The sequence below is a fragment of the Struthio camelus genome, chromosome 14 (assembly GCF_040807025.1).
Source record: "Struthio camelus isolate bStrCam1 chromosome 14, bStrCam1.hap1, whole genome shotgun sequence".
Classification (NCBI taxonomy): domain Eukaryota; kingdom Metazoa; phylum Chordata; class Aves; order Struthioniformes; family Struthionidae; genus Struthio; species Struthio camelus.
In genome coordinates, this window is record NC_090955.1 from 2,453,855 (window position 1) to 2,476,434 (window position 22,580).

A 22,580-nucleotide genomic window follows, 5' to 3' on the forward strand; every position below is an offset into this window, starting at 1 on the left:
GGCCCAGAGCTGGCACTCAGGCCAGGGGAAGCCAGGCCTGCTGGGGACCCGCAGACCTGCCAAGCATCTGTGCAAACACGAGCTGTAGGAAATGCTGCTGTTGCCCTTTCTGGGTGCTAGAGCCAGCGCCTCTGGCTAGCTCCACAGCAGCAGCTGCTGACACGGAGAGTCTTCTGATACTACACACCAGCAAACATTGTAAATGTACTCCAGCTGTTACTGTTGAGGAAGACTGAATTCAGCTCAAGGACAACTCTTGAAGCTTTTGAAGGCACTACCTTCCCCTGTGCTTAAGAATACTACAAAGGAAGTACAGCCTGCGGGGGTCACAAGCCTACCGCTATCACCTGCCCTGTTATTCCTCAAAAAGATAAAAGGCCACAGAGGATTGCAGCACACTTAGGAAAGCTCGATGGACTCCAGAGCAGAGTCTCTTCATCCAAAAGACAAGAGCCTGTCACTATACCCTTATATTAAATAATTTTTTTTCCTCCTGTACTAACCCAACTAATTGCTCCCTAATCAGCCAGCCGTATTCTCCAATTGCACAGCTGCTGACCAGAAACTGGCTTCTCCATCAGTGTAGAAGGAAGGGGCAGACATAAAAACACAACAAAGACAGAAAAATAATGGGGCGAGTCTTTTCTTGGGGGAGGGGGGGGGGGAGAGGGGAGGCATGGCAGCCATTTGTTTGTGTTGGAGGGTTTTTTGAATTTTTAATGCAGTAAGGAGCCATCCCTTATCCTCAGCTCGCTGAAAAGCCAGAATACAGAAGGTAGCAACTTGTGTCTAGTAACCAAGGCAGATGAAGTTCATAAGAAATCCTTCACCAGACAGCAATCCCGTCTTCAAACTATTAACTTATTTAGTGTGCTACCGCAAGGATGTGGTTGAAAAGTTCATTTCATTTCCCAAAAGGGGAAAAAAGGTATTTCTGTCATACCTTGAGTATGTGTTCCTGAGCTAAACAGGTCTGAGGTAAAGACTGAGCCAAGTTGTCCTTGGGGACAAAAAGATTACTAAGTTCAGTTTTAGGTATTCTTTTCCTCCCTCCCCAAAATATACAGCAGTATGCCCAGTTTCTAAGTACGGAAAGTAAAGCAGTGTTTGCTCCAATACATAGCAATGCTTTTAGCAGTCATACCAGATCGTGACCAAGGTCAGCTAATTTAAAACAAACAAACACACACACCACCCAGCTTGCTTTTGGAGCACACTTGCACTCTTCACACATAAGACTGGCACTGACACCTAGTACAGAGCTAGAGAACCGAGTTGAGGCTTTTGTTTTTTTACTGAAGTGAAAGGTTTTGAGCACTACAGACCGGCCAAATCACAAAAAACTTTAAGAGCTGCAAATCTGCTTAAAAGACGACTTCAGCTACATTTTGCTTTACCCACCTCTGGCTCCAGTTCACCCTCAACTGCTGAAATTTTTGCCTGTCTGATGAATGGCAAAGATAAATTATATACACTCAAATTTCTCTTTTCCATATGTTTGGAAAGAAGTCGCCCGCAAGCCTCATGATGCCCTTACACAACTGTAAGTAAAAACACAGATACCAGTGGTCAAATATACTATTTTTAATGTAAATTTGTAAAATTTAAGCTCTCAATTTTGAAAATTTAGGACATTTCATGAAAGAGCATTTGGTCCTTTTCCAAGTTTCCAATCCCCAATCAAATACTTTGTTTAAAAACAGCAATTAAGAATACATTGCATTTTTAGTTAGGAAAGTGATATTGCACATTATACTAAGAAATACAAAAGTGTTTCAGGAAGTTATTCCAGCAATGTTTTCAACTTCACTTTGATATCATTGATTTTAAGGTTTCCATTTTATTGCATAACATGTGCCCTGTGTTTACAGAGTAAAACGTATCAAAGTATTTTAAAACAAAGAGAAAGAGAGGTTGGCTCCTTAAAGAATACAAAGGCTTCCACTGCTTAGTCAGTACCAGTGTCCTAGCAGACAAAAATCATTCCTGCGGAAAGATGGCTGTCAGATCACCTGAGCAACACAAATTTCAATGCTGTTTCTAACGAGAAGCTGACCATATACTGTTTGGCACTGTAACTAATGGCACAAGCCACCAAGGGCTGAAAGGCTGTAATATGTGTCTATATTGTTCCTATTCTAGAGGTATCTTTCATTCTAGGTCTGGCAATAGAAGAAGCGAAAAACAAGCTAAAAACAGCTTCAACTTCATAGTGTTTGTGCAATTCTCTGAGGAAAATTCTGAAACAGATTTCTGTGCATAACACTTAACTGGAACCCTTAACCAGGGCTCAGGGTTTTTGCAAGGCACAAAACACTGAAAGGCAATTGCAGGATATATAACGCGCATTCAGAGGGAGCCAAACTGCAAGAGGGGAAAAACCATGATCAGACACAGCCGCAAGCACACCTAGGGCAATGTTTGTGCTGGCATCCACTACGCTGTGATTTTAAACAGGAAGTTCTCGAATGCTGTGTGTTTTGCTTTCACATTACTAAGCACTTCTCACTGCAAAGTTATGCCTAGCAAGAGATCTGGCCCAGTAGCAGCATTTCAAAATGCCCAGGCAGTTTTGCCTCCTGCCTCCCTTGGTAGGCAGGTGCACTCACTCCCTCATGCATTCTTCTGCGCTTCTGTGACTTTACGTATTTGCAAGCTGAAGTGCACTGGCACGCACAGTTGAAGTTTACCAGTTAAGGAATTAAACCTTGCATCCCTCCCAATACCTCTTTGGATCATAACACCCTGAATTATATTTTGCTTCAAAACAGGCAACTGAATCATTGTAAGACAGTCTAGTAATAGCGTTGCAAAACCATTTCCAAAGGGGATGCGCCCTCAACTGTCAAGGCCCTCAGCTATCAAGGCAACTGATCCTATCACAATGTTTTGAGAAATCTTAAAATCTTACCTCCCCTCACTGCCCGCCCACCCCCCACCCAAACCCCTAACAAATACACATTAAGACTAGGAAGACAGGATTTTTTTTTTTGCCTGAATACAATATCCATCTACAATGGAACAGAAGATTCTACAGTGAGGTCCCTGAGATGCATCTGTATACTAAAAGATTCAGCACTAACTTCATATTTATTAGAAGTGGACTGAGTTGCAACATATGGCTTATGAATTTTACCATAAGAAGGTGACAATACAGCAGATCAAGTTTGCCCCTATAATTTGAGTCTTCAATTAAAAATAATGAACACAACAATAGTGTTCAGCTACTTCAAATGTAGTCAACAATAAAAATAATAAAATAACCATGTAAGCAACAGGGACCCAACTGGAAGGGAGAAAAAAAAAAAAAGAAAAGAAAAGAAAGAAAAAAAAGTTATCCTTAGAATAACTTGGTTTGCCTCAGTTTGTTTTCATCCCTCACGATAACCCAGCCTGAATTCGACTGCTCTCTTCCTGAAGGTTCACATACAATTATTCTTCAGCTGTATCAAGGCTGCACTTCGAGATGGTGGGTTAGAGAAACAGTAATTTTTCACCATTCTTCATTGGAACCAAGAGACACAGCTTACAAGCACAGTATAGCACCACAGTCAGCGTTACTAGCAACTGCAGGCATGACCCCGTTACAATGGCATATAGAAAACTGCATCTTGCAACAGAAGGAAGCTAACATACTGCAACTTCAGACCTCTTATTAATTCTTGCCCCAGAAGGATGCAGAGGCAGCCACTTCAATTACACTGACTTGGAGAATAAATCCAGCCCTGAAGTATTGTTTGGGATGGGCACAGTAGTCAGTATTCTTCCAGTATTAAAAAAGAAATAAAAGTCTCACATGTGAGTTACTTCCAGACCCACTGAATTTTGCAACCAATTGATCAAAAATAATTCATCCCTTCCCCCAAGAAAGCTCAGGTTTTCCTGCTATTGAAGATAAATTTAAGGCACTAACTTATTAATGCTACCAGGAATGTGAAACAGCTTGCTCTTCATATATTGTCAGATAGTTCTTTACTTCAGGAGCATCTCTCCTGATGAGGCACTAGATACATGACAATCAAAGTAATTTTTGGAATACCTGCTCAGCTAAGCTATAGCAAGTTAGCTTCTTAAAGAGCTGAATGGCTTTGTACATTCCCCTTCCCCCCCGCCCCTATCCCCTTACAAAAAAGGCACCTGATTTGTTTTATGACTGGTTTCTGTAGCTACAAGCTCTTGTGACTGCGCAGTTTTATACAACCGTGTGTACAAGGGATCTCATGACTAGACTGATAACTCCTTACATGACCAGGAGTTATCTTTTCAAGATGCTATTTTAGACAAAGCATTTTTGTTTCAGCCAAAACCCACTACCAGTGGGTTCCTACCTGAGTCATACTTAAGATTGCGTATTGCTAGTCAAAATAACTCAATGATTAAACTTGGTGTTAGAAATTGCACTTTCCCATTCCTTCCCCAATCCCAAGATCATTTCAAATTAAATATCAGACCCTTTTCTAAAGGGACATCTGCAATGCAGCTACAAAGAGGTAGCTAAATGGCACGTGCCAATTTTCTTTTTTTGAAAAGTATATCCAGCCTTCATTTGCAGTAACATTTTTCATAGCAAGTCTATAACAAGAAAACTCTATTTAGGTGGCATGTGGAGTTACCATAGTTCAGAAGAGAGACCTCTAAGAGAACAAGATCTCCCTTCAAGTCCACAACTGAAAACTAGTAAGCATGGGCGATACTCAAGTGACTCAGCATAGGCAGGTGTGTAGCTGCAGAGGAGAGGAAGGTCTGGAGCCAAATCCGTGCTCCTCCGGCATATGATACAGATTACGCTGAAGAACTATTCAGATCAAGCCCACCATTCGATCGATCTGTCTCATGTAGTTACTCTTCAATGGCAGCAAGTATCTCCTCTCATCTGGAACTCTGTTACACTGTTAATAAAATAATATTTAAGAACTTGAATCTGCCAACAGTCAATCCCATACTCTCTTTAAGCTATTCAGCACCAGTGACTGTAGATTTTCCTCCCAGTAAAGAAAATCATACCCTATGGCACTTTAAGTCCTGACCCTCCCTCACCCTTTGCAATACTTACATCCAGCACACAGACAACATAAATGAACAGCAAATGCTTCCTGTGTGCATGCTACAAGCGTCCAAATACAAGCTAGACTACTGCAGCATGTCATTGAGACTTCCTTCACTGTGACAACAGTGTTTTTTAAAATAATGTACTTTTCTGCAGGACAGGGGGGAGGGGGGGAAGGGAACGAACTCTGCTAGAAGTTACTAGCAGAAATTTGTACCTAGAGCTCTATACTCAATTGATTCCTAGCTAAAACAGGTCACCTTTATATGCCTCAGAATCATTTGGGTTGAGGTTAGGAGAAAAGCCTTGTTTCAATCACTTTGCTCTTCTCCTTCCCCATCACAGAAACACTGGAAGACTTTAAGCGCGAAGAAAAGGAGAAGGGAAAAGCGCTTGGAGATAACCTAACAAAGAAGAAATTAACTGCTCCAAAATACTTACAAGAGGACAGATTACACCTTCAACTCAATCACTCACACATTATCCTGATCTATTAATTCCAACTACTGAAAGCATTTTTCACAGGGGAGCTTTTCAGACACGTAACGTTTAGAAAGGAAACAAGGCAGAGCCCTCAAGTACCACTTTCAAATCCTTCTTTATCCACTGCCTAGTCCAGTTCGACATCTATTCCTTCTCCACTAACGCAACCAGGAAAAGTCTGTATATTCCTTACATTGGAACTGAAGTTGACTGCCTTCAGTTCATTTGATTTGATTTTTTCTGTGCTGTCCTCTTCTCCAGGGAGGGTATCTTGCCACAGCGAGTCACGAAAACGTTTGTCCACAGACACAATATGTCCCTCAGTAGTAAACATATATTTATTTCCAGATTTGTGCACTGGATTCTCTTCATCAAACAACTAAACAAGGGAAACAGGAGAGACATCTCTCAAGTATACATACAACATTTCCATATTCCATCATCAAAAAGTTAAAAAAGCACATGCTTATGCATTTGAAGGATTACATTAAAAGCATACTTTTTAGCACTAAATGGGTAGCTACTGTTTGAGCAAATGGAAATAAGCAGTTTTAACGCAAGCGATTTATTTTGGCAGTTAAAAGTGGAGAGCAAGAGAAATATTTCTCACACAACTCAAACTGCCCTAAGTTTTCTAAGCTGCACTATGCAGGCATTTCTAGGCTGGCATTCACTGCTTCCACTTGGTACAAGTTGTTGTTGTTGGGGTTTTTTTTGTTTTTGTTTTTAAAAAAAAACCTCAAGGAGATTGAGAACAGTAGTTTCAGCAGTGTTGGCTCAAATCCTTCCTCCTGTGACAGCCAAAGCCTGATGGGGAGAAATCAAAGGCTGCTGCTAAGCGGACAAAATGGCTACAAGCAACAATTTAGTTCGGAGCTGAGTAGCTGCTGCCTTCCGCCTTGCTCCCTCCTCCCAGCTCCTTCCCAGTGGCAGCTGTGGGCTCTCCAGCCCAGGTTCCTGCGTGCACCTCCAAGGCTGGGAGAGGGGGTGTCAAAGAAAGAGGCAGAGTGCACTCTCCGATAAGCTCCAATACCTATACGTCTCTCTAGCCCAGAGCTCAGGAGGGTTACTAGTAGTTTCCTGCCTGCTCCCTATGTTGTGCTTGCATACAGTGCTCACAAGAGAATGCCTTTACATATACATACCAGGTACAAATATTTACATGTTTCACTGAGAAAAAAACTCTCCATTCGATCTTCTTTTGTCTTCTCTACAACGTGATGTAATGTAGCATAGCCACATCTGAAAGATTTAAGATGAATTTGAATTTAGTACCCATACATTTTGATCCCTAAACATTCCCTAAATTCAGACCATTTGATCTGTCACTAGGGATGAGGCTGAAATAAAACTTTTTTTTTTTATTTAATTTTTTTTCCTAAACAAGGAAGCATTGATCATTGTTTTTCAGTATCCTGATGAGACTAATCATTGACACTGCACGGACAAAAGGACAGTGGCTTATCTACTCTATCACGCTGATTTACTAAAAACGTCTTTCAAGAGACGAAAAATTGTCGGGTCACCCTGAATGAAACAGGTAACTTCCCCATAGCGAGCGCATAAGCAATCCAGGTTTGAAATGCTGGTCTGCCTGCAAAGGTTTCCTTTCTAGCTATTTACTCTTCCTCCCCCCAAACAATGAAACTAAAAGTTGTCACACAGTACAGACCACCGCCTACAGAGCGGTGTCAATCCCACTTAACTGCAGAATGGCACTGCTTTATACTGTCATATGGTTCATAGAGACTTGACTGTGAAAGTAGTAAATATCAACAGATGAATAAAAATCCATTGTCCTCCCTCAGAGTCTTGCAAGAAGTTCAGATACTCAGTGTTAAAGTTATGATTCACAGTTGCTGTCTTGAAAAGAAAGTCAATGTGCAAAGTCTATCTCAGAGACCATCCCTCAAGTCCAGTTAAACACCATGGGTCCAAGAGGTTAAAATTATTCTTGCACGAGGCACAGGAAAAAAAAGGTAATTTTGCCAACTTTGGGCAAGAGATCTACCTTTAGAAGGTAGAGTTGTAAAATCCTGAAGATATAAAGTAGCCACTGGAATATAATTTTATTTTCAAATGAGAAAGAAATAGCTGTTTAGAAAATAAGTCCATTCTTGTTTTGGCTTTTGAGGTGGGGGGGTTGTTTGTTTACCTATATTTGGCAGATATAATTATATAATAAAATATACGTATTTATATAATAAAATATACGTATTTATATAATCAAATATACGCATATAGCAGTGAGAGAAGAGAAAGAACACTGAAGACTGACTTAGCTTTTGTGTATTTTTCCAAGCTCTGTAGGATATCCATTCCTACGTGAAGGTAAAACGGGTTCTTTGTGGCCTGGATAGTGAAGGAGAAAAGGTAGAGTCAGCAATCTTGAAATCTTGTAGAAATAACACTTTTACAACAAAGACCTACTAGTGTCTCATATTCCTGTGCTCTACAGGAAACTTATCTTCATAGAAACATGCCTTAGATTACTCTGTGCAACCTTCTGACATTTGCTCTAGTGCAAGGGCCTAACAAAACCTGTAGTAAATTCAAGCTCTTTGATAACTTTTTCTGGCTGCAAGGAAGCTATTTTAATTTACTGTACCTGCTGCCAGTCATAGACTGTGCCTGCACAATATTGCAAGGAAAGCTTTTACACACACTTCAACTTCAACAATACTCATGAAGAAATCAGAGCTCTCTCTGCTTTGTAAAAATCTGTCAGGTATTTTTTCAAAAGGTCATTTAGTATCATTTTTGCATGCCTTATAAGCCTACTTTTAAAGTAAACAATGTACCAACTGCATTACATAAACAATCCACTCCCTAGACAGAGACCTCTGTACAAGAGCATTCAGATATAGAGCTACTAAGTTTGAGCAGTCCATTAGCAACCAAGTGTATGGCAGGGCTTAGGGCTGGAAAAAGCAACTTTCCAAACAGAAATATTTTTGCCAAAACGTTTGAGCTGTTAGTGCAGATAACTCAAGTACCTGATAAAGAAGATATGTGGATTCCACTAACTCTGGTCTCAGTGGATAAAAGGGAACATCTGGTGCTTGCAATTGCCAGTTGTATCTTTCTGGGAGAGCTCCATATCGTTTCCATATGGCATAATAAAAAGCATGGAGACAAATAGCATCTTCCACATCTCCTATCAATACCTAGGCACAATGACAGCCATAAACATGCATGTTTAACACTCCAGCCCAGCAAACTGCTTTCCGCTGCGTATGACAACATGCTTTACAATAAAGTGCTCTCCTCATAAGGAAAGACCAGTAAAATCAAAGATAGTATATAAACCCTTTACACCAAAAGCATCAGTGGAGCTTATGCCTCACAGCGTCATACATGCAGAACACTGAGATAAAGTATGAAATTTAAGACGTGTCTCAAATCTAGCAGGCAGCAGGCCAAGCCTCCCAACACTGTCATGCTGATGCAGAAGCTGAACTGCCCCACAAATCTTGTCAGAACACCAGCATGTAAACCAGTGGGTTAAAGCTCATCTCAGAATAAATGCTCAGATTCATTCACAGGCCTAGAATGAGAATAAACCTCTCCAACACCCCTCTGTTGCGTCACTCAGTCTTTAAAAGAATGAAAGTTTATTTTACCTGCAGTCCAGGAAAAAAAGCTTGCAGAGAGTCGATCCACGTGTTCATCAGCTGTCCCGTGAACATGTTTACATTAACATACAAAGGAGGGTCACCTTCACCTTCATTACAAGCTTCTCGACTGCCAAGTAACAATAGTCATATGTAAACATTCACTATTTTAGAAGAACAAACTGCACATTCCATTTCACAACACCGCCATCAGCAAAGAGGAACAGCTGCAGTTTTATCAGTGCTACACCGAGAGCCATTTTGAGCAGAAAGTCAACCCAGCTCTCGGAAAAATTCATTCTTAAAGGCAGGTACATCATATCCTTAAGTTGCATCAGCAGAAGTCCTACCAGGAGGTCACTCTAGATAAGATCAGGCCTTAAGAAGTACTGCAGTGACTAACTCAATACATTTTCTTTACGTGCCTGCGGCCTTCTGTCATTTACTACTTCAGAGGGTAATCAGTTAAAGCTTCCTTGCACCGATAACGGTATACCGACCAATTCGGTGAGGAGTGAAGGGAACGTTAAAATTCTCTTCCCGCAGTGACTACCATTTTTTTTTTTTAAATAAAGAAAAAAGATCACAGATTTTCTACAGGATGATACAAATGCCATATAAATCTGTCATATCTTGGTGGAGTATCTACATATTTAAGAAACTGATACTCATATAAATAACATACCCTCTTCTTAAGTGGTTCTGAATGCTGCGATAAGCATCGTTAAACATCTCCAAGTCTTCCCTTTCTCCAAAGAGGATGTAAGACTTCAGAAGGTATTCATAGAATGAATCTGACCCTGCACCCAAGCCACTCTGCTTTCCAACCCAATGGCCAGTTTGAATATTCACAACGTTTCCTTTCAGAGAAGACACAGACAAGAGTTTAGTCTAACATTGCCAAATATATCAGAAAAAACAAATCAAGAACTAGAACTTAAAAATACTACATCTTCAAGAAGTCTTAAGGAGGGAAAAACAAAGACTACTATTAAAATATAGTGTTACAGAGCACTTACCAAGGAACTAGTACACACATGTAGTTGTTTTAAGTATATTTATTCATTATCTAAGCTATATTAATGGGAATATACGTGGAACAACTCCAAACTCATGTTCCAGTTTCATGAGAAATTTGTCTTTGAAAACCTGTGCCCCAAGTAGCTATTAAGATATTCCATTTTCCTTACAAAATTACAAAACGCCACTTGGTCAACAGAAGGCACAAATACAGAAGGAGAGTACTACTTAACGGTTAGAGAGGAAGCAGATCAATGAAGTTTATGACACGTGAAAGAAACCTGCACAATGACAGCATGCCACTACACGAGACTGAACTAACTTAGAACACTGAGCCAGGCAATACAGCATCACCTGAGACCAAAGACCTTGCTAGAGAGATCTTGAGCATATAGAAATTACCTAGCAGTCCAGTGTGATTGCTCCTGAGATTCCAGAGTGCTTTGACAGCTCGCCTGGCCACCCATTCAAACGTGGAATCACCAAGCAGTCTGCTGAGAATACCAAATTCCACTAATAAGGAGCCGGCTCCTGCAGTACAAGTTTCGTTATTGCTGTTTGGAGGTACCCCCTTCTTCAGATTAACCTACGAAGCAGGTAAAGTGAGTGTAAATCACAAGAATACAAGCTGTTTATCAATCATCTCATACAGCTGTGTTCTAGTCTGCAGTCTTACCTTTATTATAAAGCCTTTTTATGAGATAGCACGCTATGCAGCGCAAAAACTATACACGGTTAGAAAGCTAGCGTATTGCTGCTGAGTCAAAAAGCTTTCCTGAAAGAGTTATTGAAATTCATCTTTTAAATTTATATCACCATGCCAAAGGTGGGAAACCCTAATTTTGCTACCTTTATACTATACTTGTTAACCCTTCCAAATTTCAATACGCTTTTTCCTCGTTTCTACTAAACGTTCAGTTTCTTCCACGGGCAACGCGAGTACTTCTTCTGCTAGTTTAGTTCTCTTGAATTCAAGACTTTCCAATGAAGAGAAGTCATACCACCTTCAACTGCTTTACCACACTCTGATCAAAAGGGAAAGTTTGTGTTTCTACAGCCTGACAGACGTGGAGGAAAAAAAACAAAAAAAACAGTGCAACTGTCCCCAGAAAGTAAAAGTAGTCAGGCAAGCGCTAAGTAGTTCTACATCTGAGAGTTCTTCCACTAGAACTTAAGTCCTTCTTCATATTGATAGCATCTGTTTGAAGCCAGAGGATGCAACACACTATTCAAGGAAATGACAAATCCCAAGCTGATGCAGTATGACAAACATTTTAGTCTAATTTCTAAACAATAAATATCTTTCTAAACATTATTCGCCTTTATGACGTTTCTCATTAACCTTCTTAATGACAGCATTGTTTTCTACCATTTGCCATAAAAAGCAAGCGGAGAGGAGGGGGAAGAGAAGGACAGGTACTAGCCTGAAAATAGATGACCACTAATGACACAAAGCTAAGTTATATAAAGAGAAAGAGCGGCCTAAAGAAAAGATTCACTAGATGCAGTAAGCAACTGATGTATTGTCCATTTCAACATAACTCGGTGCCGTTTCCCCTACCCCACTTCAGTCTAAGGTAGTGCAGGTTCCCAGCCCTGAAGTCCACATATAAATACACATACAGAGCAGAGAACTAGAATTGTAAGGCAGTCAAACAACTAGTTTTAGATTCTGTCCTCACTACATTGATGTATATGGTGCTCGCTTACCCGAGGATACGGGATTCCAGTTTTGGTGTTCTCAAAGGCTGGAAGTAGTCTCACTGCTAGGTCATGAGCCATATGCAACAGTTCATTATCATAATCCTTAATGGTCATATCACCAAAAGGCTGTCTGGTGTCTGTAATTATTATGTGGGCAGAAAGCAGGCTTCCCAAAACCCTATTGGAAAAGGGAGAGATCCTCAATTTTTAAAAACGATCCGAACCTAGTTCTTCAGCTAAACCTTTACCAATACCATCTTTAATAAAAGCATTACTGCATGTGACTTACAAGCTAAATTTTATTTATTCATCACGGAAACAGATTTGCTGTCTTCTCCACTAGTAATGAAAAGGTCTAGATGTCACGTTCATCTGTCATGCACAGTAATCCCTAGATCCTGTTCTGCAGGATTTAGTCTGACCCAGGAGTTTCTTACAACATACCAAGCATATTTATGAGTGAAGACTGCCTTTCCCCGCCTTTTTTGCTGCTGCAAACGGCAATAGAGTTGTTACGTACACCTAATGTTCCCCAAAAAGAAAACCTACAAGTACTAGAGCTAAGCAGCAGTTCACTGAACTGTTTTAAAACAGCGATTCAGAAAATAATACCATTTAAAATCAGAGTACCTCCTGGTGCCCTGAGGAGATCCTTCCCTTCTCCAAGGCAGACAGGCCTTTTGTTTTTCCATCTATGATTTTCCCCACAAAAATTTAAAAAGTGAGAGTAGGTAGAAGGTTCATGGAAAATAATCAAAACAGGGAAAACTCGCCAGCAGGGTTGTTTGTTATGCACAGATCTGAGCCTCAATTGCAAGAGTAACAACAAAAACTAGAGGTCTACCAGCCAAAGGTGGTTGAGATAATTAACCTTGCTGCTGTTTTAAAGACACAAACTTACGGCCACATACCTGATTGTTGCCTCAAAAACTTGGACTGTTGAGTCTTTGTCGAATGAAACAGTGTCAATCACCAACTTCACTGCTTTCTGGAATTCTGAGGAATTTCCCATTACCTTTTACATAAGAACAAAATTATTTTGTCTAATTTTTCTTCCCCCTTTTGAAGCAATAAGTTCCGTAAATTCACATCTTAAACCAGTTGAATTATCTAGATACAGAACAGCGTACTTCAAGTCTCTGCTAACAGCTTTTCCAGGTTACCTGTTTTACTGACATGTAGAAGTACATTAAAAAAGGGAAACTCACAAAGATACATTTTTGTCCCTTATACTCACCTATACATTAATGTACTCCCCACTCCCAAAATCAGCATCATGAGCGATCTCTTTGAGCAATAGTCTAAAGCCTCTCAAGATCTAATACATTGAGAGTTTTGTTAACTGCTTTGCTATACAGAAAATTCAAGAGTTAAGTTCAGCTAAAAAATAAATAAATAAACAAAGATAAAGAACTACACAGTCTGATTTGACATTTATTTGACCAGAAGAGTCTGACCTCTTGGGCTTTTAATTCGACACTGCATTCCGTGTTCAGGAGTTTCCTCACACCAGTTTTGTACGGGTATTTCCCTACCGAATGATTACCACTACATCCAGAGACAAGCAAATTTAGTTTCAAGGAAGAGGGAACGTGGAAGGAAAACACAGATTCCTGCCTGGATAAGTTTATTGTAAGGCTGAGCATACATGGAGCCTACCTGTTCTTCCCAATACCTCGACTCAGTGGAAAAGCAATCATATATTTGATCTGGGAGGAGGAAGAGCAAAATAGGCTTTCTCCCTGCAGAAGCTTCTCAAACAGAAGAGCCTCTAACAGCAGTAGCCATAAGTTTTATACCCGAGAAAAAAGTTACTGCACTGCCCCCAAAGGTATCGGTGCAACATTGAGCCATTGGTGAACAAGGAGATGATGGCAGCTGCTTTACCAACACGCAAACAGCTCAGATCCCCAATTGCTGTTTCTGTTAAAATTACTGTTTTCTCACTTCCTGCTTTAAGTTCTGTACATTACTGCCATGCTCAGTTAAACAGCTGTGGCTTTTCGCCACAGAGTTTCGATTCCATTTCTGCAATGAGAAGTATTTTATAATTTGAAGACGACGTATAATCCTTCTACACATCACCCTCCCTAAAAGAGAAGTGGACTACAGACATTGTGCATAGACAGGCACTGAACATGCTCCAGAAGGCCAAGAATCTGACCTGGTTGCAAAAGTGAGACTGGCAGAACCTAAGAAGGTTTCTAAACATGCTTAAGGAGTTCAACAAAGGGGTTCTTTTCTATGACACCTTTCTATAAATACACTATAAAACTGAGTTAGGATCGTATTGTTGTCAAGTCTTATCAGAAACGCGTACGAGTCTATTTTAGCAGGTGAGAAGCAGCTTTACAACTGTAACAGCTTTTTACCCCCCTTCCTTTCACCACTTTTGATGTCATGACTTACATGTCACTCAAGCCCTCTCAGTCAGGCAAAACAACTACAGCCCTTAAAGTCTTCTTGAATAAGATGGGCTCTCCTCTTATCATCTCCGCACTCCCTGCAAATTCCAGTTCACATCCATCCTTCCTGAGCACCAGTGACCAGAATAACATGAGTAACGAGTAATCACAGGAGATCCCATCTGAGCGCTGTAGCAGATCACCACAACGTCATCTCTTCTGGAAATCTCTCCTGATATATCCCCAAATGCTCTTATCCTTCCCCACATTTGCATCCCACTGCTAGTCTGGCATGCAGCTGTTAGCTAAAGTATACCCAGCTCCTTCTTTTCCTCAGGAGTGAAGGAGTTAACCTTAGAAGATATTAGTCCCTTTCATTTCACATTGCAGAACTTCATGATAATTTTTAATTACTCTTCACAAGGTCATCTTGCCTTCTCTTCACGTTAAGAATTGATCTCTATTTCTGTCAGCAACTTTGCCTCACGCGTAAGAAAGTTTCATCAGCACCCTTTGTATTAATAAACTTAACAAAGGGCTAAGCAGCCACAGGCTGTTTAGTTTTTGTGAGGCAGGTTCTTGCAGAACACCATGGAGTAACTCCCTCCAGTTCAATACTTTCTGTTGCCATTTCCCCTCAAGCCAGTTTCTCACCAACCCAACAGTTTCTATACAGTCTCCCTTCTTCTTCAGCTCTATAAGTAGAATTTTTTTGTTTTTAAATACGGAGCCAATTCAAGATACCGGATCTACTGTGGTCTAAGTTCAACATCAGAGCAAGAGACACTAGCAGAACTGTTCAATACCAGGACAGATCAACTTAGCAAGACCCACGTTTAGGAGGGCAGCAAGGTAATGCTGTACTGTATCTCCATTTTTCCCCTCTTTCTCTTTCCTTCAAAGTCTGTTCCAAAGTCCTGCCTACTACTGAGATCAGACAGCACATCCATACTACTGCTTCGATTCAAATGTCCTGCAATTCAGAGCTGCAATTTCATAAGCCTTTTAAAAGAAGCTCTGTGCTACAGATAGAGTTTTGATTCTGAGTTTCACACACCTGGGCTGGGAATAAACTGACAGATCAACCGTGACTGACTTCCATTTCCCTAGTCTCATCTCCAGTATTAAGAACTGCACTAACAGAACAAACAAGAGAACCACATATTGTCAAGGGCATCTGGAGTTTCTCATGTCTCTTAAAACCTCTCACTCGACTAACTTACTTTATCCTTTCGGACATTCATGACCATATCCCGTTACGACACTGGCCTTTAGATTTTAATTAGCACAAGAATTATGCTTTGGCAATACATCCTAAATACATTAGTGTTCCTTTAAATTAATTTGCAAAATTCAGTTTGTTCTTTTCAGCTTCCTGCACTACCCTTCTGAACTTCCTTCCTGAAGCTTCTGATTAAATTTAGTTTAAGAGGGCTATATAGAAATTCTGAATCCTTATCATGCAGAACTGAAGTTACTACAGCTAAACAGATGAAAGACTTCTTTGCAAGACTACTGATTTTGAGGATTAGCTCCAATTTGGTAAATACATAAAGGCTGAACAAGATTTTAGAGATTCTGTTATATCACTTCAGCTTTCCCTCTAACTGATACCTAGCCTCTTACTTCTCTTCTCCATGACATTATAATCCTCCTTCTCATTAACTCATGCTTTCTCTTTGGGACAACTTCCATTATCTCCCAACGCAAATATGGGAATAAAACATACAGATATTTTGAGAACTCACCGCTAGGGTATCCAGTGCGTCAATCAGAGTTAGTGAGTAGTTTCCCAGGACATCATTGATATTCAGATTTGAACTGGGAAAAAAAAAAGTTAGAGACTCCATATTAGGATAAATAGAACTCCAAGAAAACTGTCACGCTATCTGAAAGGCGAGCAACACATCCGTCTTGTTTTCTTCAGTCTCAAATGTAAATTTTTCAACTCACAGAAAGGCCAAAAGCTAATAAGAAAAAACAAGGCCGTGACCCCTTAAGTTTCAGCTACTCCGCTTTCAGCATGGGTATAAGGGCCCTTCTGGGTAGCTGGCCAAAAAAAAAAAAAACAACAACAACAAAAAAACACACAAGACTACACAATAACACACCTCGGAAGGGCGATTCAGGAAACCTGCATGCTGAGCTATGGCTCAGCATGGCAAACAAGAAACAGAAAGCAAGGGACACCTTTAATTTAGGGCTGCAAGAGACATCTCCAGACCCTGCTTCTCCAGTACAGATATCTACCATTATTCTCTAAGAAAAAGTGAGCACCATACTCTCAAAATATAGAACGAAGGCTGGGGCAACAACTGCTTTTTATAATATCTTACGGATAGGAAGTTGCCCAGGAAGCAGAAGTCAGCCCAAACCCTTATTTGGCTCAAGGGGGGATATAAATTTGTATCCTGTCTATCTAACCCCCATCTCGGGGGCATTTCTAGTTGAAGGCCCCTCTCCCAGGATGCTACGCAGCATGGCACCGAGTAGCAGGGCACGATCCTGCCTTGTTAAACACAGGGCAGTGGCAGTCCCTCATGAACCATGGGTCCTGGCCCTGCGTCCCACACTGGCTGGGTATGTTGTGTTCATTTATTAGAACAGGGGAGAAAGGATTTACTAGAAAAGGGATTTGACTGCAGCCGTTCATAGCTCAACTCAATTCATAGCTGTTCAGCTGTATCAAAAAGGTAAAGTTACTCAAAGACATTTAAAAAAGGGCAGAGGAACCTGAGAAATTTGTTACCTAACCCTGGCTGTCAAAGAACCCCAAGTTCTGCATTCCAGCAGAACAAAAACCCATCAGATTTCGCACCCTCTCACCACAGGGGCAGAGGGCAGCAGCCAGGGTACCTGGGCCGGGCCCTAGGGAGACCCTCCCCTTCCTCCCCCCCATGCCAGGCCCTGAGAAGACCCTTCTCCCTCAGGGATCCCCCCAACCCCCCAGGCCCCTCAGAGGAGCCCTCCCTTCCCCTCCCCAGTCCCCTGAGGAAATCAACCTCCCACCCCCCTCCTGAGTCCCCTCAAGGGACCTCTCACCCCCCCCAGTCCCCTCAGGGAACCCCCCATCCCCCCTCAGTCCCCTGAGAAGACCGATTCCCCCCCCAGTCCCCTCAGCAAAACCTCCCACCCCTCCCCACTCCCCTCAGCAGTCACCCCAGTCCCCCCCCACCCCCCTGAGGAGACTGACCCCCCCCAGTCCCCTCAGGCCCCCCCCCAAACCACCCCCCTGTCCCCTGAGGAGACTGATCCCCTCCCCAGTGCCCCTAGGGGACCCCACAACCCTCCCCAGTCCCCTAACAAGACCGATCCCCCTCAGTTCCCTCAGGGGCCTGAACCCCCCCCACCCAGTCCCCTCAGGGGACCCCCCCCTTATCCCCCCACCCCATCCCTTGAGGAGACCGACCCCCTTCCCAGTCTCCTCAGGGGACCCCCTACCCCCCCCTCATTCCCCTGAGGGGATCTATCTGCCCCCCCAGTCCTCTCATGGGACCCCCCCTACCCCCCCCAGTCCTGAGAGGGCCGACCCCTCTCCAAGTCCCCCCTCAGCGACCCGATCCCTCCCCAAGTCCCCCCAGGGGAGCCCCTACCCCCCCCTCAGTCCCCTGAGGAGACCGATGCCCCCCCCAAGCCCCTTCAGGGGACCCCTCTATCCCCCCCCAGTCTCCTCAGAGGACCCCCCAACCACCCCCTGACCCCTGAGGAGACCGATCCCCCCCCAAGCCCCCTCAGGGGACCCCTCTATCCCCCCCCAAGCCCCCTCAGAGGACCCCCCCAACCACCCCCTGACCCCTGAGGGGACCGATCCCCCCCCAAGCCCCTTCAGGGGACCCCTCTATCCCCCCCAATCCCCTCAGAGGACCCCCCAACCACCCCCCGACCCCTGAGGAGTCCGATCCCCCCCCAAGCCCCCTCAGAGGACCCCTCTATCCCCCCCCCAGTCCCCTCAGGGGAGCCCCCAACCACCCCCTGACCCCTGAGGAGACCGATCCCCCCCAAGCCCCCTCAGGGGACCCCTCTATCCCCCCCCAAGTCCCCTCAGGGGACCCCCCAACCACCCCCCGACCCCTGAGGAGACCATCCCCCCCCAAGCCCCCTCAGGGGACCCCCCCTACCCCCCCCCCCAGTCCCCTCAGGGGAGCCCCCAACCACCCCCCGACCCCTGAGGGGACCGATCCCCCCCCGACGCCCGGCGGAGGAAGGGGGGGGGGTGGTCACTCACGGGTCGCGGCGGTCGGGCCCGCGGCCGCGGCAGTGCAGCGGGTCGAGCTCGTCGCGGGGGAAGGCGTGCCGCATGTAGCTGTCGTAGCCGAAGGCGAACATGCGGCGGGCGGCGTCGCGCAGCCGCGCCCGCAGCTGCGGCGGGAAGGCACCGCTGTAGCGCGCCTCGTACTCATCCCCCCCGCCCGCCGCCGCCGCCCCGCCGCCGCCGCCGCCGCCGCGCAGCGAGCCCCAGTGCGCGCCGCCGCCGCCCGGCGCCCCCAAGCAGGGCGGGCGGGGCGCGGCGAAGGGGAAGGCGAAGCGCGGGCGCAGGCAGAGCCCCGGCGCCAGCCAGAGCAGCGCGTGCAGCCCCAGCCTCAGCAGCAGCAGCCCCAGCACCAGCGACCGCCATTGCATGGTCGCCCGCCGCCGCCGCCCCCCGCCACCATCGTTTAAAGGCGCCGCGGCGGCGGCCTCCCCACGGCCGCCCCAGCTCCGTCCGCCTCGCCTTTAACAGCGGAAGAGAAACACGGGCGGCGGGGCGCGGCTCCCATTGGCCGGCTCCTCCGGCCGGCGGGAGCGCTCGCCGCTCATTGGGCGCTACGCCACGTCAGTCAAAGGGAGACAGAGAGGCGCCGCCCGCCTTAAAGGGCCGCGGGGCGAGGCGGTGCCGCCCCGGGATGTCGTGGCGCGCCGGCCGCGAGCGAGGCGAGGCCCCGCCCCGAGGCCCAAGGGGGCGGGGCCTGGCCGCCGGGCCCGCCCCGCCCTCAGAGCGGCCGTTAACGGCCACGCACCGCCCGCGGCGGCGGCGGCGGCTACACAGGGGGAAGGGCGAAGAGCCTCCCCCGCCGCCCGCCTTGGTTTCTAAGGAAAAGGCGCACGCTTTAGACCAAAAGCGGCAGCCCCCTGTAGGGAAGACGCGGCGGCGCTGCTCTTCGCCGGGGGCCGCCCGCAAAGCGGCAAAGCCGAGCGGCCTGAGGGGGGCTGCGCCGTCGCGGGAGGCCGCTGCCGTCGGGGAGAGGCGGCTGGCGCCACCGCTGGAGTCACGGCGGGCAGGAGAGGTTATCAGCAGCGCGGAGCGCAAAGTCTGCTGGCCTCCAAAGGGAGGAGATTGTTACGCGCCAGTGCTTAGTTCACAACACAAATCCCTCTGCTGAGGGGGAATCCCAGAGAGGAATCGTGGTTACTTTTACTGGCTTTTTCTTTTTTCCTTTAAAGAAAGGAAATAAGTGGTGTCACTGGTGGCAGCTGCCTGCCTTCAAAGGAATGTCACGTCTTCTGGACAAAGCCCCCCACGAGTAGTGAGCTTTTTCCTTCAAGCGTGGCGGTAAGATTATGCTTTTCCCCTGCCAGCCTGTGAAAGTCCTGGGAGGCTTTAAAGTCGCTAGGAGAAACATCCAGTTACTACGGGGTCACACGCTGAAACATGGAGAGAAGCGGTGCCAAAGCTGCTCCTTGTCTAGCGTTAGTGTTTACTGGCACAGTCCCCACACCGGCAACCTGAGAGGGGGCTCTTTTAGTGCAGCACGCAAGGGCCGCGAGCCTTTAGCTGTCACAAGAAGTCAGGTCTGTCACTGCATGGCACTCAGCAAAGGCGAGGCCAAAAACGGTGCACGTCTAATTGACAGAAATAGCCGCCTTGCTGCCTGAAACTGGGCAACTCTCAGTCAATAAGGTGAAGTCCTGAGACTGAGAAACAAAAAAGTTGTTCAAAAAATCATTATACACACAAAGCGCTCTTCTTTCACCTGAGCTTTCATATAAAAGACATCTTTTCCCCCTCCCTTCTTCCTGGTGCAGAGAGAAAAAGTGGAATATCCCAATCACACTGTGAATTATGGCAAAGGTAGGACTATAACTCAGGAATAATGCTTTGTTCTAACATCAGGACAAGCTTTCTTCCTTGTCTTACAGAGAAAAAAGGCAAAGAGAAAACAAGGTAGCTGAGAGGAGGATTTGGAACGTGAGGACAAGGAGGGAGATCGATCATCAGTGTGGGAATTCAAGTTACACAACCAAAATAGTCATGAGTAGCAAGATGGAAAAAAAAGTAGAGTAAGTGTGACTACCGCAGTGCCAAAGATGTCATGAACTAATACGTTATGTGATTGTGGAAGTGAACGAAGAACAAATCCCAAGGCAGCTGGGGGTTTTAGGAAGTAGCATAAATGAGAAGAGCTGGCAAACGCAGTAACCAGAAAGGGTAGAGTTTCACAGAACAACCATCCAGAAAGTTGTCCCCTGCTGAGTACAAGGCTTATGGCCACTCTGTCAAAATGAAGTTATGTACTTACAGTTTGCTGGTTTCCATAGAAACCACTCTTCTAACACAGAGCACATACCGTCCCAGCAACCACTCTGCAACAGCTTTTGACTTTTTCCTCAAAGACATGCAATTTCAAGGTAATGAACAGACCCATTTACAACGTGACAAACAAATGGTACTTTTCCCTGACCGCCATGCCTAACAGTTCAACGTTTGTTCTTTTTTTTTTTTAAAAAGAGGAAATACATAAAAACATGAGGAAGAGCTGTATAAACAAAGCTGCCCATGTAGCATTCAAACAGCAGCATTCCCAACTACTCCCTTGAGCTGTAGGCTAAAGGAGAGGGAGGGACATTTTAAAATTAATCTTAGCCTCATTCATGAGTATATTCTAGATCACCATTTTATGAGAGTACCAGCTTAAAATGTAAAATTTCCTAATTCAATCAGGAAATAGTTCCTAAATTCGTTACTTGAGTGTATATGCCCGCCTGTACAAAACCAATACCACCTAGTCTCTTAATTCCTAGAAGAGCGCTTGAGAGAGTCAGCATGTTCACTCCTCTTACAGATGATCTATAGAATTAGATTTTAGCATAGATATTTTTGGTTTCGCTTGAGAGTAACAATGTTTCCCACAATTTGGTGATGATATGTCTAACAGGGCATAAAAACAGCTGTGCTACTATAGATGAATATGCAAAAGAACATTTTTTCAACAACACTTTTATTGAAGCACTTCAAAATGATCACAATAATAGCTGTCACCTTTAACAGAATAAAACCTGCAAAGTTGTAATTAAAAGGCACTAATCTGGGCACAAAGGTCTACTTACCCACCTTCCACTCTGCTGGAAATAAAAATAAAATGTTTTACCTCCCTTCTTTTAAAAGAGTATGTGTGCACCCCCTTTAAGTGCCATTCTGTGTTTGTCATTTAAATGACATGTAAAAGAAATCCCTGATATTCAACCAAGGCATACTTCAACTTTCATCATCTGTAGTGCTAAAGCAATATATTACTTTTAAAAGGTTTAAGGTTTAGCGAGATACGTCATTCTAAAGTCATTTTTAGAACAGAAGTCCCAAAGCACGGAGCGGTCTTAGGCTTTCACACGTTACTTCTCCTTTAACACTATTCATTGATTTGCTCTTCATCTAATCTGCAACACACAGCTCTTAGCAAGGCAGCTTAAAGAATCTGAATTATACCCACTATTATACCCAGTATTCATACAGCTATCTTTAGTGTATGGTTCAGTGCAAAAACAAGGCAGCAGGGAGCAGTGTTGAGGCATGCTACCAGTGAAGAAAGTAGTTTTACATTCATGAAACAGGCACAAAGCAAATCATGACATGCTAGCACACCCATTGCACAGCCAGAGTAAGTAACTATAAAATTAAATGTTAAAGGAGTTAAGAGAGCTTGATAATCCAGTTAAGTCATACTTGAATTATTATAGCTCCCTGCATGACACAGATATCTTAATTTAACCAGGGAGATTAAGGCATTTTCTTTGGCCTCCTTTCTTCCACCAAAAAGTGAAGATTATGCAGTTTTATGTCTGTCAGCATCCAAAAAGGACTTTCAAACCTGTTTCCATAAGGATGTAAAGAAAAAAAAAAAAACCCATAAATTAACAAGACACTAAATTTCATTAGTTCCATACTTCATGATACTGCTTCATACTCGTGCATTTTCCACGCTGCCAACTGGTAAGGCAGAATCGCTCTGTGCAACTGCTAGGACACTTAGCTGCATCAGCAGCCATGGTGAGAATTATGCTGCACCGTAATTTTGTTTAAATAAACCACCGCCCACACTGACATTGCATAAG

At 44.2% G+C, this 22,580-nt stretch overlaps 1 protein-coding gene across 1 annotated transcript; it reads right to left on the reverse strand.

Annotated features, from left to right (window-relative positions):
• Positions 1-1,569: 1,569 nt before the first annotated feature.
• On the reverse strand, positions 1,570-18,984 carry EDEM1 (ER degradation enhancing alpha-mannosidase like protein 1). The gene is made up of 12 exons (XM_068907082.1): positions 18,499-18,984; positions 16,022-16,094; positions 12,780-12,883; positions 11,875-12,046; positions 10,567-10,750; positions 9,830-10,004; positions 9,154-9,274; positions 8,527-8,697; positions 7,809-7,882; positions 6,676-6,772; positions 5,724-5,909; positions 1,570-4,889 (listed from the first exon to the last, which is right to left on the reverse strand). Exons 1-12 carry the CDS (start codon positions 18,891-18,893, stop codon positions 4,800-4,802), a joined length of 1,842 nt encoding a protein of 613 aa, XP_068763183.1. The 5' UTR covers positions 18,894-18,984; the 3' UTR covers positions 1,570-4,799.
• Between the last annotated feature and the right edge of the window lie 3,596 nt (positions 18,985-22,580).